This window comes from Morone saxatilis, unplaced genomic scaffold, assembly GCF_004916995.1.
Source record: "Morone saxatilis isolate NCDOM2014 unplaced genomic scaffold, NCSU_SB_2.0 Contig15, whole genome shotgun sequence".
Taxonomy (NCBI): domain Eukaryota; kingdom Metazoa; phylum Chordata; class Actinopteri; family Moronidae; genus Morone; species Morone saxatilis.
Window position 1 is genome coordinate 25,640,503 of NW_023339707.1, and position 17,801 is coordinate 25,658,303.

The following is a 17,801-nucleotide window of genomic DNA, read 5'->3' on the forward strand; positions in this document are numbered from 1 at the left end:
AGGGCCCTTTCATCGCTGCTTGCAGCTTTAATTTTTATTGTTATTAATCTGATTGTCCTTTTTATTGACCTTTGCAGCATCATCTTTTGTCGCTCCATCCTCATCAGCTTCCCTCTGGACATGGCCTGAACGGTGGTGAGGATCTGAGACAGACGGGCGTCCCTCATGTCCTCCAACAGACCCAGCAGACCTGCCTTAAAAAACACCTGAGAGGAGACATGAGAGAAACAAACAGCAGTTAGTAGTTAGATTTACAAGTCTTTCGTTAGCTTCCAATGACTTTACAATCTGTACAACTCTATTCTCAGATATCATTCAGTGTATGCACTGTACCTTAGTGTGTCCAAACTTGTACTGGGTGTGGTCTATGTCCAGAGAGCCCAGCAGTTTCTCCACAGCCTTCCTGCTGTCCACATACGAGTCCTCTGGAATCGCATTAGGGTTCAAGATGCGATAACTGAGAAAGAAGAAGTACACATACATTACTGGACCTTGATCCGTAAAACAACTAAGACAAACATGTTTTTGTGAGCAGTTTGGTTTGGAACTGACCGTTGTTTGAACTCAGCATACAGGATACGGTTTGGAAAGCCCTTTCTGCAAATCCTGATCCCCTCAAGGACTCCGTTACACCTCAACTGATGAAGGACCAGGAAGGGATCCATCACACCTTGAAAACATGTAGGGACACGTGTCACATCTTCAACGACAGTGGCAAAAATACTTGAATAAATTGAATTCAATCTGCTGTCACATTGATGTTGAAGATTATATATGAGATTTAGAACATAAATATATCAGCAAACAGTCTATGGAGTCTGGTGGAGAGTGATAGTGATATTACGGCTGTTTCTGGTTGCATGTGTAAAGCTGACACTAAAAGTACATAATATATAATTTGGAGCATAGGGCTGCTGACCAAACTGCCGTATTTGCCGTGTTGGATGTGAGAATTTTTCACAGGCAACGATGATCTTTGGGTTTCAGACTGTTGGTCGGACTAAACCAGACACATTTACATTTCATAGATAAAATCAAGAAGATAATGTACATACTAATCAACACTGAAACTAATTGTTGGTTGCAGCCTGTTGCAACTTTTGGGACTTTGCTAACATTAGCATTCTAATATTATCATTGGATATTATCTAATCTGGGCTGCTAGCAAGTCTATTTTCAGTCTTGCAGCTGCTGTTTGGTTACCTGGATTCTTGCTTTCGTTGGGGAGGATGCAGCGGACGAAGTGAGGCTGAGTGCTGCGGAGGTTAGCCATCAGCTTGTTCAGATTCTCCTGGATTTAGACAAAGAGATAAAGAGTTGGTGACCATCTATAAGAGTCTCAGCCTATCACAGTCTATTGAAGTGGTTGCTGCCTTCATAATTGCACCTTGGCTTCACAATGTGACAAAGATGGCGGTGAGCACCAAAACCCAAACATTTCCATTTATTTATTAATTTCTTTTACCTGTTTTCAGCTCCCTTATCACAGTCCAACTCACCTTGTGTAACTGTGAAACTGTCTGGAAGGAAGCTCCCTTCCTCTTCCTCTGTTTGGTTTCAGCCTTTGGATCCCCGGCTGAAACAACAGCAAAAACAACACTAGTTTACTTGTGTTTCTTCCTAATCATGCTGCTATGCTCCAGTTTTTTAAACTATGAAATAGTAGTTGTTTTGTCGAGTTACCCATCTCAGAGCTGATGTAGTTATCAAACAGTCTAGCCATTAGTTTGTGGGAGGATTTCTGGAACAGAACCACCACCGTCTCATTCAGAGGATCTCTGTTCTTATCCAGCCAGCCAGTGATATTGTACGGCACCTACATGGAGATAAACAAGAACAACTGTGAGAATGAGTTGATTTTTTACACTCATTGTCCAATGCGACATCGACCTTTGATAGATTTAACTCTACACAGGACCACTGTCCATCAGGAGTTCCCCAAGACTCCATTCTCGGGCCTCTTCTTTTTAGGGTCTGAGAAGTTAAAATGATGGCTAACAAGATAACATCTTACTGTATTTATGCAGCTGACACAAAGATTTACATAAAATATAACAACAACAAAAACTTGTGGCTCTATTTTTAGTCTACTTTGCTAATTCTTCACAGTCTGGAAGTGTTTGGATTAAAAGGGCTAACAGCAGAAAGCAGAGACTTCATTTCTTTCCAATTTTCATGATGTCAGCAAAACCAGTGATTCTTACCTAACTTACCTTAACTTAACTAGTATTTCTGTTTTTTCTGCAGTCAAATCATCTGTAACAGACACTGACCAATTCTAACTGGCGCCCAATTGAACAAACATGAGCAGCGACAGTACAGGAACCATACAAGCTGATACTCACCACTCCAGCATAGTGAACCACCTCAAAGTGCGTCTCGTATTTGCGCTTCTTGTCCGGTCGCGGCCGCAGGAAGTTGGGCGACTTCCCCAGGTGGTTGTCGTAGAGTTTGGTTTTAAAGCTGTGGTCTGTGGCCTTGGGGAACATACACTCCTCCTCCATAATGGACAGAATACCCATGGGCTAAAAAAAGTCCAATCAGTTAATTTGTTGTGCTTGTCTATCTTCGATCTAATAACGCTAATATCTGTTTGAATGATCTCTACCATTGATGATGTCAAAGATACTTGAGCTTACTTGAAATGATTTTTGTCAACAGGACATAAAAGAGAAGCTGACCCACCCTTTCTATGAGGTCTATGCAGGCCTGTAAGTCCAAACCGAAGTCTATGAAGGTCCACTCTATCCCCTCAGTCTTGTACTCCTCCTGCTCCAGGATGAACATGTGGTGGTTGAAATACTGCTGCAGCTTCTCGTTGGTGAAGTTGATACAAAGCTGCTCGAAGTTATTGAACTGCAGAAAGAGATAAATAACATTTTTGTAGTTGTGTATCACAGACAGGCAGGGCCACAGACCAGGCATACGGGTAACATTATGAGGCTCCTTTTTGGGATGCTATAGATGTTTCGATCAAAGTTTATCTCTTGACAAATCATGGATGTATGCACTACAGCTACATAGCAGGCTGATATAAAAAACATCCACCTAATAAAAGAAATCTGTCTGATTTACATCTTGTAAGCTAACAATAGGTCCGTTGGACAGAGTGGAAACTTTTGGATCTTGACTCTGTGTCATTCTCTCCTCTTTACCTCAAAGATCTCAAAGCCGGCAATGTCGAGGACTCCGATGAAGTATTGACGAGGCAGAGCGGTGTATAACGACGAGTTGATACGACTCACCAGCCACTTAAACATACGGTCGTAGATGGCTTTGGCCAGGGCTGCCACTGCATAGTTGACCTACGTACACAACAAATATCCAGTCAGGTTCATTGACAGCAAAGACATATTGGGAGCACAGATATTAGAGATACAATGGACCATGATTGATTGATTGGTTACCTGTTCTACAGTCTGTCCTTTAATGATGAACTCGTTTCCGACTTTGACGCGGGGGTTCAGCAGTCCTTTCAGCAGGTCAGCAGAGCTGATTCCCATCAGATAAGCCGCCTTATCAACACCTTAACACACACATTCACAGCTGCCATTAAATAATGCCCATTCATCAGTCCCTCCAATGCAGCAACAATTAACACAAATTCAATCAGTCCCTGTGAATTCTGCACTTTTTTAGCAAATTTGACAAATCGTTGTCGTTCCCTGTAAGTTTAAATCATAATAGTCCCCCACACAAAACACTGAGTCATGAGTCACCAAACTACTAGCGATTATAATTTCACTGGAACAAAGTGCTTTCGATTTTTAGTGAATTATACAAAACAACTCTCAACTAGTTTTGCAATTATTACTTTCTCCCACAATTTAATTTGAAAAAATTGCCTAAAAACATTGCAATCTTTTAGAAAAGCTGCCATGAAATCAGCAACAATGCCCCCCCCCCAAAAAACCCTGAATAATACCTGACGATGATAGTGTGGAAGCAAAGAACCACCTAACATGAAACTATCTATTATATTTGTATTTTATTTAATTTTATTGCATGTTATTCTATTTTAATTGATTTTATTCTGTTTTTCGCATTATCCTGTTTAAAATTAAAATAAAAAACTATAAGAGCTACACATTCATTCTTTTGAAGAAGTCACTATGTTTTATTTAATAAAATCTGATGAAAAAACAGGTCAAATTTTTGTATTTTTTATTTAAGACTCAATATCAATACTTTTCTCAATGATTATGTTTATTTGACTTTTATAACCTTTGAGCTGACGTGCAGGTTTTAGGGATACGATAAAGGAACCAGGTGAGTAAACTCTTACTCTCCGTGCCGTCAGCCTCGGCCTGCTCTTCTCTCTGCTTCTTCTTGAACTTCATGTTCCCGAAGTGCATGATGGCTCCGACGATCTTATAGCAGCCGTACTTCTCCTCTGGAGTGAAGCCCAGCGTGTCCATGGCGTGCTGCACACACACACACACACACACACACACATACAGATTACAGTGTGTATATCAGTGTGTGAGTTTTTATGTGAGGAAGGAGGATGAGTGTGTGTCTTACATCAGTGAGGTTCAGCTCCTCTCCGTCGTTGATGCTCTCCACCTTGGTCTCACCCTGACAGCAGAAGTGGTAGTCATACGGGTTGGTGGTCACCAGCAGCATGTCTGCAACACAGGGCGTTAATTACAGCACTAAATACTGTTTATTAATTATCGTAATCAACCCTGAGAGCAGCCGGGTTATTGTGTGTATTATATGATACTCACACACACACAAAAGAGTCTGTTAAAAGATTTACACACAACATTATTCTACTTTTTTATCTTGAGATGAGCTGAAGGTTTAATCTTTCGCTTTGATTCATTTATAATAACAGTCTGTTCATTAGTGAATACAGTTAAACATTATGTAGAGACAAGCTGAGAAAACCAGTTGAAGGTGCTGATTCAAACAGAATCTCATTCTTTATTATTTATTCATGGATCCACCAGCTGCTACTTCTTTCACTACCTATTTAATAATATTTTAAATTTATGTATTTTAATATATTTTATTAAATTATCATAAATTATATTTTATTATATTACATTACATAATATTATATTTTATTATACTATAATATATTTTAATGCATTCATGACTTTAATGGTGCAGCTGGTAAATGTGGGAATCAATAGTCTTATCTTAACAAATTATGATTTATTTATTGATCATATTTTATGTTATAAACAGTATTCAGACCGTTTACTAAAATAAAAGTACTAATCACTGAAGATGCTGCAAAGTAAAACAATGCAGCTATAAGGATTTACGAGAGTTTGACTTCTTATCTAACGATTAAAATCATGATGGTGTGACATTTGTTGGGGTCTCTTCAGAACTTCATTATAACACTGTGGGTCACATTTTATCAAACAGATTACACTTAACTTTAATATATATAATATAATAATATAAACTACTAATACCACACTGTGAAAATCCTGCAACACTTAAGTTTTATGTAATTTTTTAGCAAAATGTTCTTGAAGTATAAAAAGTAAAAGTTCTCTGCAGTAAAATGTTCCCCAACAGTGATTTACTATTGTATCTGATGTTTCTGATTATTATTACTGCTGAGATTATTAATGTGAGAAAAAGAAAATCTAATCTTATTTAAATGAATGTGAGAAGTTTAGATAATAATTAATCTTTAATGTGTTGCGTTTTATATTCTTATGACATCATTTATCAGTTATAAAGTAAATATAATGTAGTAAAATGTACAGTGTTCCTCTGTAGTGGAAAATAAGATGTTAATGTAAAGTAGATGACTCTGCTGCCATCTGCTGGTGTGAAGAATTATCTCTTAAATATTCAGGAGGTTTTAAATGTAATATTTTGCTTTCATGGGACATTATTGTGAAAGTGAATGAAGTCATTATTATGTTATGGAATTATTTCACAATAAAAGCCCTGCAAATGCTGACACTAGTGGGCTTTTAATCTGCAGGTAAACTATATTATATAATATATATATATTATTATAAATAATAATAATACTAATAATGTTAGCTAACTCTGTCTCTGCAAATAAAATAAATAAACAAATAACATGATCACTCATTTATATGATATAAAAATGTTTCCGTTAAACTGTTGAATGTTAATTTCAGTAGGAGGTGGCGGTGGCAATCCTGGCGTGTGATTGGACAGCCTGTAGCGGTGGGCGGGGTTACCTTGTAGTTCTGGCTTGTGATTGGACAGAATCTGGTAGTAGATGTGGTAACTTCTCTCTCCCGGCTGCTGGAACACGACTCTGGACTTCTCCAGAAGATCTGATAAAATACATAAATAATGTCCCGTCGAACACAACAGAGGATTAACCAGATTAACAGAACCGGATAAAAAACAGTTTCTCTGATATTTCGTGATATTTCATGTGTAAATGTGTCAACAGCAGTTTAAAACCCTCGTTATCAGACTAACAAGGACTCACAGATGTCAATGTCAGCAGACGCCAGCTTCCCCGTCGGCCCGAAATGAATTCTGATGAACTTCCCCTGAGACACACACACACACTTTACTTCAGTAACTGTACAGGTCAGTGTGTGTATAATGACTAAACTGTACTCAACATGAAATAAAAGTTCCTTGTAGCTGTTTAGAGTCTTTATACTTATTATATTATATTAGTATATTTATACTTGTTATTATACTTTATACTTATTATTATAGAAGTATAAATATATGGAACTCACAAAGCGAGAGGAGTTGTCGTTGCGGATGGTTTTGGCGTTGCCGAACGCCTCCATGGCTGGATTGGCTTCAATGATCTGGTCCTCCAAAGACCCCTGGAGGGAGAGAGAGAGAGAGAGCGAGAGAGACAGACAGAGACAGAGTGAGAGGGGGGACGACATGCAGCAGGTTGGAATTGAACCAGAACCTTATTTGATTATGAAATAGGAGCCTTATATCGTTATATATTGTTATATATTGTTATATATTAAAGCCACAGTGTAATTTTCTAGTTGTCTCACATTTACCCTCCAAACTGTGATTTTATTCCCTCTGGAAAAAGTTGTCTTTGCCATTTTTGCAGTTTTCTCGTTCCCATCTTTTTTAATCGTAAAACAGCCTAAAATATAATAATACAATATTTCATAAAAGCTGCAGCAGTGAAATCAGACAACCCCAGAAAAAGCATGTGAAATCCCAGAGGGACTGATTACAGTAAAGACACGTTTTAATAAGAACACAAACATCAGCCGGAGACAGAAACATTCACAGATCTACTCTCTGTCAGATATACTGAGCTGCTGACTCACTCCTTTCTTCACACTCTCCCCCAGAGCAGCGACGAGCGCGAAGTACTGAATCACCCTCTTGGTGTTGACAGTTTTCCCGGCACCCGACTCACCGCTGACAGCACACACACACACACAAACAGACAAATATTACAGTTAAAAAGTGCACAAAATATAAGGAACACATTTAAATTGTGTAAAAGTTCAGTAAAAGAACACGATTACTAAATCCTGCAGACTCAGTTCTGAATTAACATGTTGAAACTAATTATAGTAATAATAATAATAAAAAAAATTATGGTGGCGCAGCTCCCTGAAAGAATGTGGATATCTGTCGACACAGATAATTAAATTGTACAATGCAGAACGACTTCCACTCTGAACGTCCGCTTTATAAAACATCACAACTAAAGACGTGTTGAGTCAGCTGTTCAGCTGTGAGTTCAAGGTTGAATTCTGGGCGACTAAAAAAAAATGGGGACTACTGGATATCTTTGTGGAACTGTTTAATTATGAATTAATCAATTAATTATTGCTAAGGATACGCAATTAATGGAAATATTATCAAAATCGCAAAATGGCCAAATGCAAATATGCAGAAGCTTCAATTTCACGATGAAGCAAAAATGTAACAAACATTTTTAATGAAGTGTTGCAGATTCCAGATTTAAGAGAAAAAACACTTCTCATTATCTTGATTTTATGGACATAAACTGTTATATATCCAGTGGTGAAAGAAGTATTAAGAGCCGCTACTTAAGTAAAAGTACTTAAAGTAAAATGTTCCTGTCAGTGTTTTACTATTTTGGATGTTTTTGGATAAATATACATGCTGTAGATGTTTGAGCTCTTTTTTTTATACTGTTGGTAGTTAAATCTACAGCAACGCAGCATCTTCTATAAGATCATCACGTTTGTCCTGTGAGAACCAACGTATCTGTAAAAAGTCTGAAAAACTGATGCAAAGAGGGTTTAAAATAGCTTATTCAGCATAAAGCTGGGGTAGACTTCAGGATGAGGCTCTTCTTTCACAAAGGCCCACAGAGTAAATATCTTAACAGGAAACTATTTTGACATTGCTAATTTAATTCATATTTCTACATTTAGAGCCTATAATGTGAAAGCAGCTGTGACTCACGTAATCAGCATCGACTGGTTCTCACGATCTGTGGAGGAAAATAAAGCCGTGTGAGGGAAACAGTAGAAGAACTTATCAACATATCAATACATTAACATCAGCGCCACTCAAAGATCCCCTAAACTTCTGGGTTGAGGTCAGGATAGCCTTACAGGGCGGAGGTCAGATGTTACAGGGGACTCACTCTGCAGCAGATCGGTGTAGGCGTTGTCAGCGATGGCGTAGATGTGGGGCGGCGTGTCTGTGCGACGCCTCCCTTTATAGGCCGACACCACCTCAGGAGAGTAGACCGGCAGCCATTTGTACGGGTTGACGGTCACACAGAACAGACCGGAGTAGGTCTGAATGTTTAACAGATATGACGTAGAAATTGATTATTTAAAGATGCAAAGATTAGGAACATGAGTCTTATTGTGTGTATGAGAATAAACACTAACGTAGATCATCCACATGCTGTATCTCCTCCTCAGGTTGAAGAGGACCGACGCTTCGTTCAGGTGAGTCAACATGGCCATGTCCTCCATCATGTCAAACTTCGGGGGGTTCATTGGCTGGAGGTCATCTTCTTTCACTATCAGAAACTGAAACACACACATAATGTAGAGGTTGTAGCTATAAATCTGAGCTCCAGCTGTACAGAAATGCTAATGCCAGGTACGACAAAACCTTAAGTCAGGTAAATAATTAGCTAGTTGGATAAGTTGTTTTTGGAGGTAAGAGGGGGTGTTTTTCCACTCTTGATTGACGTTCGCTCTCTTGCCACTTGTCAACCGTTCTGGGACAGTTTCCCATCTTTCTGAAATGCCCTGCAACAATTATGGTCGAGTCACAGGTGTCTTAGAACGGCAGCGATATCAACAGCCGCCAGAACGCAATGCAGCCGTTACAGATTTTGACCATCAGAGGGCGCCAGATAACTGTAAGTATCCTGGCTGTTGTTCACATCTTGGTCACAATTGCTTTAAGGAAACTAAAAGACTCATTTTAAACACTCAAATATCGATATCTTTATTGGCATAATTCCTTGTTCTGTACTGGATGTGCAATCCAGTCTACATCCTTATGCCTGAACGAACACTGCAGTTAACCCAAATAAACTCAATAAAAATACTTATTACTTATTATACTGTTAAAACCAAACCGATAATCTGTTCACTATTATTATTGACAACCAGAGTGACGAACAGCCTAATAAATGAATTAACATTATCTGACCCGTCCGTCCTTGGTCTCCACCGTGGACTTGTCTCCATTCAGCTCTTTAATCTCCACTTCGACATACGCTTCGGCATCGTCAGGCATCCACACTCGCTTCGTACCTGAGAGAATTGGACACAGTGTTTGATTTAGCACTCAGTATATGTACAGATACAGTTTGTAGATACAGTAGAGGTATAAACACAAGATACCGTCGAAAGCTTGGGCCTTGGCAGCCAGCTGCTCCAAGTTGGTGAGACGAAGGTAGTGACCTGCTTCTCCGAACTCTGTCATATCCAGGAACCGAGACATCTGAACACAAGAACAGTTCTTTAAATGTCGTTCTGTAGCTTTGTGAGACCACAGCACACTTCTTTCAGTTGGAAGAGTCATGAAAAGTTTTCAAGAACTTTATTTAAAAAAACCTTAAACACATCACTGGACTTATCTTTGTTCTCTTTTTAAAAATACTGAATGATATTTGCATTTATCAACAACAGAGGTGACCAACTACCACGAGCTCCGCCGTTTTTAAAAGCATCACCAAATATATACATATACCTTGTGAGACACTGCGACAAGCACACTCATATTCCGATCAAACTGAACTCATCAAAGTCCAGGAGAAATGAAAAACGTCATTTAACCCTTTAAGATCACATCCTCAGTTATATTGTTCCCCTATTTAACAATGTGTGACAAACAATATACAAGTCAATTTCTTTTATATTTTTATGTCAAAATCCAATAATTTTGTCTTCTTGTTAAACAAAATATGACATGTACTTACGTAAGCATGAACTAACTGATTTCNNATTCACCCGTCAATCAATCTTCAAGTTTCAGCGACACAGAGCGAAAAGATTCATTAGTTTGCTAACAGAATGGCTAGCTAGCTACCAGAACTCACTGATTACTGTATAAACACACAACTGTATCAGTGTTTTGGGTGTTGTTGTTGTTGTTGTTGTTGTTATAGTATAATAGTAAGTATAATTAATGAAATCGCAATCATTAAACTGACATATATCTTCAATCAGAATGACAAATGTTAAATTAACTGCTCCTTGTTAGTAGAAACATTCACTGTTGGTTTGACTGGGGATGTTATATAGAAATATAGAATGCAACCAGACTTATACTTGAATTATTTCGACCTGTATCTGGCTGTGTAAGTGAAACCCAAACTAAACCATGATGTCAACAAACCGGCATGGCAGCCATTTTTACAATAATACCGGCATACCTCGACACATTCCTCGGGATGTCGGACAGAGCTAACAGCTGCCACATCAGCTCAACTCAGGCCTCTCCTGGTATTAGTTTCTTTCCATGGCCGAGTGGATTCACTGTCACACCCTCAAACAAACAGCCAGAAGTCCTGACTGTAGTCATCATCAAACAATAGCTGTCTGTTGAAGACCTCTGTCCTTCCTTTCATCGTCAAAATCAACAACAGTGCAAAAATTATAATTCACTGACAAATTTCACTGAGTGAAGCTGATGTTTGACTTTGCTCCTACTGACCTACGCATCCTCCATCCAGCTACTGTGTGTTAATACCCTGCTGCCTCCAGGTTCCTGTTAAGTACAGACCTTACATGACAGCCTTATTGTTTGCTTGTATATATAGCTGAGCTGCACGATATGGTAAAAGCATCATATTGCGATTACTTTGACAGATATTGTGTCAAAACATGTTGACCGTGACGTCCTTGAATGTCTTGCAGCAGTTTCTTCTTCAGAGGACACATTTTTGATGCTAATAATCTTGATTTCCATTTTGTTTTCTAAGGTCACATTGTTCTGTTGTTTAATAGAATAAACTTAGATCAATACCTATTATTGATATTTCTAAAGTAATCAAGTTACTTTAATATTGTGATACTTGGAATAGCTCACTGACTACATTCTTAAACAGGTTATTAGTAACTGTGTCAGATGACATTTTTAAAGTAATCCTCTAACCCTCCATCAGGGAAATTAAAACCAGTTCATCCAGCATATCGCCTTCATTGTCTTCACCATAGCAACGACTGCTGAAGCTCATGGGTACTGTAGTATCTGGAGCCATTTTATTTCTCAGAAAACGCACATTAATGAGGCTTTAACATGAAATATCCTGAACTCTAAACAAGATTTTGGACTCAAACACAAAGACCCAGGACGATGTACTCACTGTGTCGGGTTAGTCTGGACCGGTCTGAAGCTCCTTCGGTGGATTTAGTTCAGTTTGGTTGTTGCAGCAGGAGTTTGTGAGGATGTGTGGAAGAACACAATAAGTCAGCCAACAGACCATCACATCACTTTATAACCTCCCCATGTGAAGGTCATGGCAGCATGTGACCTCCCTCTGACTGGTCGCACTGGTCCCGTTGGACGGTCATAAAAGGCCTGCTGTGGTCGGGCTGGAATACCAACATGAAGCGGGACTAAAGCCCACATCTGCTCCCTCCTCATCCCTCTTTTCTTTCTCTCTCACCTACTGTATGTGAGGGCTATCTATGGATACTGCTCTCTATCCTTTCACCCTGTTTCTGTCCATCCATCCAGACTATGTATGGACATCAGACCTCCATGTATCTTCCTCTCTGTGCTCTTCCAGTCAAATAATAATTCCGCTTTTAGTTCTGTTCATCATATCTATTACGACTTCATTGTTCTCGCCATGCCCCCCTTAGCTACTGTTCATAATATAATAACATGGAAAAGCTTATATATTATATATATATATATATATATTACTCTTCTTATTGTTTTTATTTATTTTTTCCTGCTTTCTTAATTCATTTAATTTAGTCTTTAGTAGAACTTTCAGTAAATACTTTCATTATACAGGTAAAATTTTTATCATCGTATTTTATTTTTAAATGTAATTTATTTACTTTTTATCAACTTGTCAATCATCTGTGAAGCACTAAACTGTATGAAATGTGTTATATAAATATTTTATTTGTGCAGCATTCCCACATGTGCAGGTTACAATGATTACTACAATTTAGGGCTGTTCAAAACATCACATTGTGATTTTTGTTGAAAGATATGATTCACGGTTAGTGTGGGAATGATCATTCTTGCATCACAATTTGAATTTTCACAAAAAAAACCCATTAAAATCATGATTATGTGACATTTTAAGGGACTGTATCAAACAAACATGCAAGATTTGTAGACCAGGACACCTCAGAGCAGAACTACAGTTCTTCATTATAATACATTTTACTTTTCATAATCAAACAAATTTCAGCTTCTGAGATTTGTATATTCAAACGCACGAGTTTTGATAATAATTCAATTAATTGTACCATCCTAGTTAAAAAATATATATTTCTGCAGGGCACAAAGGACAGTTTCAGCTAATGTTGTGCACGTCGTCAGGAAACTGTGATGCTGGCCCGTATTCAGACACGTACGTTGTGGAAGATTTAGTTAGTTGCACATATTTGGACGGAGGTTAGAGGTTCCTCTTTACTTTTTGCAATAATAAATATACAATCAGAACGTACTAGTTGGCTGTTTGTTGTAGTCAGTGCAGTCTTTTCTACAGCTGATGTAGGACTAATATATGTCAACTCTTTGCCTTGGAAGCAACACTTCCATCAGATCTCAGATATTAATGTGGTGAGTGTTATTAATTGATGGATAAAACTACTAAAATAAAACCTACGCTGTAACAGACCAGAACTGTCCTTTATCCAAACACAGGCTCCATCTTAATCTCCCATCATCCTCCCTTTCTGTCAGTATAATCCCCCATTAGTGAATGACAGTTATAAACGAGGCATTGACACACACACTGTTTCATTATCGCACACAGAGAGCAGCTTTAGGATCTGAACAGCGGTCTGTTGTGATATTTTTTTTCTCTGCGTACAGTTACAGTGAAATAATAGATCTGCTGTGGGATTAAACAGGAGGCGTTCAGATGCAGCAGGACGCTATTTTTACTCTTCAACCCTCAGGGAAAGTTGACTCAGACAGAACAACCCTGCCTTCACCTCCGACCTGCAGCCTCTTTAAACCTCATAATCTCATGAAAACTCACTTCTGCTCTGCGATCAGCTGCCGCAGCAGAAAGGTCTCCACTCGTGTTACTGCCGTAGCTGCAAATCCTGGAGCAATTTTAAGACACTTGTAATAACTTACACGTCCTTAAAATGTCTCTTTATGTTGGTGAATTATTGAGCAGCCATTATCCCAGCAGAGCTCGCAGCGGACCTGCAGCGGATTTTTTGGCGTTCCTGTTGAAGCCCACAGACCATGTGGTTCAGATTGGGTCCAAGTTCATTTGTAACAGCAGATAAACTTGCCTGTAACTCCTCCCCCAAACCACAATTGACCCTTCAAAAGCCCCGTCCCTTTTGCCTCAGTCAACTTCCAGCTTTCCTGTACTCAGATATGCTACGTGCTAGGCTAATCTATGTTGAAAAGACAAACACATTTTGAAAATACATATACACATATATAGTCACATCTAGTTAACAAAATGTTTTTTTTTTATTTAATTCACAAAAACTCAAAAAGAACAAACAAAAAACACAAGTCAAAGTCATAAAAAACACAGACACACAACATATATCACAGCAACAAAACATCCAAGAGATTCAGAATCTGTAAGTAAAATACTTACAGATTAATCCTTGTTAAGATAATTATGAAAATAAATAAATGAATAAACTGCACTTCATGTTCTTTTTAAGTAAATCAGCAAAAGAATAAATAAAAGAATCTTTAAAGTAAAAGTAATTAAATAGTAATCATAAATAGATCATTCCTACCAACCGTTAGTAATGTTATCTGACTAACAATTGATGGAAATTAGATCGATAGTTAGCTTTAGTATTTTGCTAACATCAGCTTTTAGATGTAACTAGTTAGTTAATGATACAGTATGAGTGTGTTTTCTTGTTTCACGTTTTTTTTTATTAAAAATATTAATAATACTATTAATAATAGTTTTAGTTTAGTTTTTATTAGTTTCAGTTGTTTTATTGTAATATGGGGGTATTTATCAGAATAGGTGTTATAATTCAGACACATTGATTCACAGATAAACAGATGAACCAACACCTCCTCGAGCTCATTTTAGTGAGATTTGTACACAGTATTGTTTCAGTTTGTTGATGCGATTAAAACTTTTCCTCCTTTTTCCTGCTGTTGAGAGTGTTGCTGCTGGCTGACCCCTCTGTGTTTAGAGGCGTTTTATAAATAAAGGTTTACTCACAGACTTACTGCTGATACTGCTGCACATTTCTCTGTAAGCCCTCCATCCATCCTCCCTCCATCCCTACCAGCTGTCCCCTCCGTCCCTCCGTCCCTCCGTCCATCAGCTGTCTCGCTCTCTGGCAGGAGGAAAAATAAACGATTGGAGGACAGATTGTTCATTTCCCAGAGAGATCTGACTTTCTCTGGGAAAGGAACGAGATATCTGCTGACTAATTTAATTTTCCTCCTCCTCTTTCTCTATCGCTCTCCCCTTTGACCTTCCTTCACCTCTCTCTCCCCCTTTCTCTCTCCAGTTGTCCTTCCTGTTGATTCTCTCTAATCCAGAGTAAAATCCTGAGTCACACAGCCATAAAAATACCTCGTAGACCTCCAGTTCACACTCTCAGGTCCACTGACTCATGCACCAGTGTGCACCAATACCTTTATTATATTCAGCTTTATACTTTTACTCCACTGCATTTATATCTGTCAGCTTTAGTTACTTTTGAAGGATGAAGTATTCCTTTTATACGCTGAGATCTCAATCTAAATTCACCATCACAAAGCTGAACACAGGACAGACTGTAAAGATAATGAGGGTCTCAGAACTACTGCTGCAGCTTCACATTTAAAGCATTTAACCAACGAAGCACGGGTTGAATTTTATTTTGAAGTAAGGTAGTTATAGGAAGCGCAAAGTGACACTGGTCGCTATCATAAAGTGATAATGTTCAGTTTCTGAATGTTTTTTGTCGCTGGTCACAGACTCCTGCTGCTTAAAATCAGACCTCAGGATGATGGAAAATGATGATTAATGTCTGAATGCTTCCGGTATTCTGGGTCCTTCTGTATTGACCACGTTCTTTGCCATAATCAGACGGCCTTAATATTGACTGACAGCTGACACTAGTAGACAGTAAATAATAAATAATAGTTGGTATTTTCAGTAATACTAGTGAGGATCCTTTAATCACGTTAATGTGGATCTGTGGACATTCAGGACGGAGCAGCAGCAGTCTGTCAGTCTGTAACGTCAGCAAACACTCAGCAGCTGTCAACAGGAACAATTTACTCCCTGGAAAAGAAACTAATGGATCCATCTGACCAGACCGTCCTCCCAGTGACAGTGAACACATCGCTCACTGCGTCTGATACGGTTCTCTCCTTGTTTAGTTCAGGGAAACCGCTATGTTGGTGCCAATGGCCAGTCAAACAGCACTGATTCCTGGAAGGTTACTTTACATCGTGAGCAGTAAAATTACATTTTTAATCTTGCAGTTGTGGAAACGGATGGTACAGTGTCTATCTCATGTTAATATGGGCTGACGTGCAGTGTGTGGAGCCTAAAAGTCATAGATCTGTTAATATTAGGGCTGTAAAGATTCACAGATACGAGTCGGGGATTACAAGGCGTTATAGACGTGACTTCATCGGTACTCTGGATCGATCTAAATGAACCACAAACCTGTCGATGGTCTGATTCTGAAGTTGTGAATCTGCTGACTGAAGCTTTGCTGCTAACAGCGTCTTCACTCTCATGAAAGGTCAAAAGTCAACGCCAGGGCAAGAGCGGCGAGAGTAGGGTAAGCGCAACATTTCTTATTTTCTATTTTCTATATGTATTGCTGTTATATATTGTAATATAATGCACATTTAACGTTCTTCTTATTTCTTTTTTTTGCAACTTGAACATCTGTACCATCAGTAATTTACCCCCCGAGGATCAATAGTATTTCAGATTTTTTTTAAAAAGAGCCCTCGTTTGAAGATAACGTATCGCCAACACTGCTAAACACAGAGTGCTTTTCAGTGTAAAAGCTGCAGAAGAGAATAAAAATAATTGATATTGAGATATTGATAATTAATGTTGATATAAATAATACGTGCAGCGTACCGTAACTTTTTAATCACACACACATTCACACACACCATTTGTGCACAGTGTTAATCCCGGTATAATACAGTATAAACCCCCTACAGCCCCAACGCACACTCACAAACACCTGTCCCACCAACCACAGCTCGCTCTCTCTCACACACACACACTCACTCACTCACACACACATACGCACACACACACAGAGTCAGAACAATGGGCCGCTGCTATAAACTTATTTTAGTTGGACAACAGAGAGACGCCAAGGGAACCCCGAGCTGGTCCCTCTAATCCCTCTGCTGTCAGTCAGATTGACACTTATGCCACACACACACACACAAACACACAGTATCATTTAGCCGGTGCTTTATTTATCCTCTCTTTACATTTGATATGAATCCCTCTGATGCTCACTGACCTACAATCCACAGAACCAGAACCATCACTTCCTTCAAGGTGACTTTTATTTTGAAGTAAGCTAGTCACAGGAAGTTTAAAAGTGGCACTGGCTGCTATCGTAACCAGATAATGGTCAGTTTCTGAATGTTTTTGCCAGCAGATCAGCTGTAAATATGTGATGGAGTGATGGGACAGGACGGAGCCACAGTGAGCTGATTGAGGAAGAGCTGCACACCTCCAGCCTCTCAGCCAGGTAACCAGTTACCTTCAGCATAAAATCAGGTCACGGTTGTTGTCTGATTACTTCCTGTATTCTGGGACCTGTAGTATTAACCAGTTCCCCTCCAGTGGCTCTCTGTGGCTTTGACAATACAATAATGTTGTACATTTAAAGTCATTCTTACATTCTTAAATTGTACAAATGAAATGAAATTGAACCCATTTCCTTTCTGCTGCCTTACCGATGTGTTTGATCTGCGGAGAGAAAATAATTTAATGAGGCTCAAATCTGAGAAACAAAGAAACAGTTTCTGAGTAGCTGAACTTTCTCATTTTAGAGACTTTAGTTTTCCAATCAAAACACCTGTAAATGGATTAAAGTGACCAAATATCCTGAAAATGTTTACTGTTAAAGTAAATTCTAGCCGTAGCGGTACATTGTATAAAAGTGGGAACCCTGAGGCTGTGTGTCCGTCGGTGTGTTGTGCAGTTGTTCTGCCCCCTAGTGGCCAGAAAT

At 38.7% G+C, this 17,801-nt stretch overlaps 1 protein-coding gene across 1 annotated transcript in view; it reads right to left on the reverse strand.

Moving 5' to 3' along the window:
* Nucleotides 1–9,705, reverse strand: part of LOC118324718 (myosin-7B-like) — a gene marked incomplete at its 3' end in the record, with an annotated part of 18,601 nt that extends 8,896 nt beyond the window's left edge. The window contains 20 exon segments of the mRNA XM_035657173.1: nt 70–206; nt 334–457; nt 553–670; nt 1,204–1,291; nt 1,500–1,576; nt 1,684–1,816; nt 2,346–2,525; nt 2,686–2,856; nt 3,156–3,305; nt 3,408–3,526; nt 4,286–4,424; nt 4,525–4,628; nt 6,183–6,281; nt 6,443–6,506; nt 6,705–6,811; nt 7,265–7,365; nt 8,389–8,416; nt 8,573–8,729; nt 8,826–8,969; nt 9,604–9,705. Coding sequence (XP_035513066.1) covers nt 70–206; nt 334–457; nt 553–670; nt 1,204–1,291; nt 1,500–1,576; nt 1,684–1,816; nt 2,346–2,525; nt 2,686–2,856; nt 3,156–3,305; nt 3,408–3,526; nt 4,286–4,424; nt 4,525–4,628; nt 6,183–6,281; nt 6,443–6,506; nt 6,705–6,811; nt 7,265–7,365; nt 8,389–8,416; nt 8,573–8,729; nt 8,826–8,969; nt 9,604–9,690 — 2,327 coding nt within the window.
* Between the last annotated feature and the right edge of the window lie 8,096 nt (nt 9,706–17,801).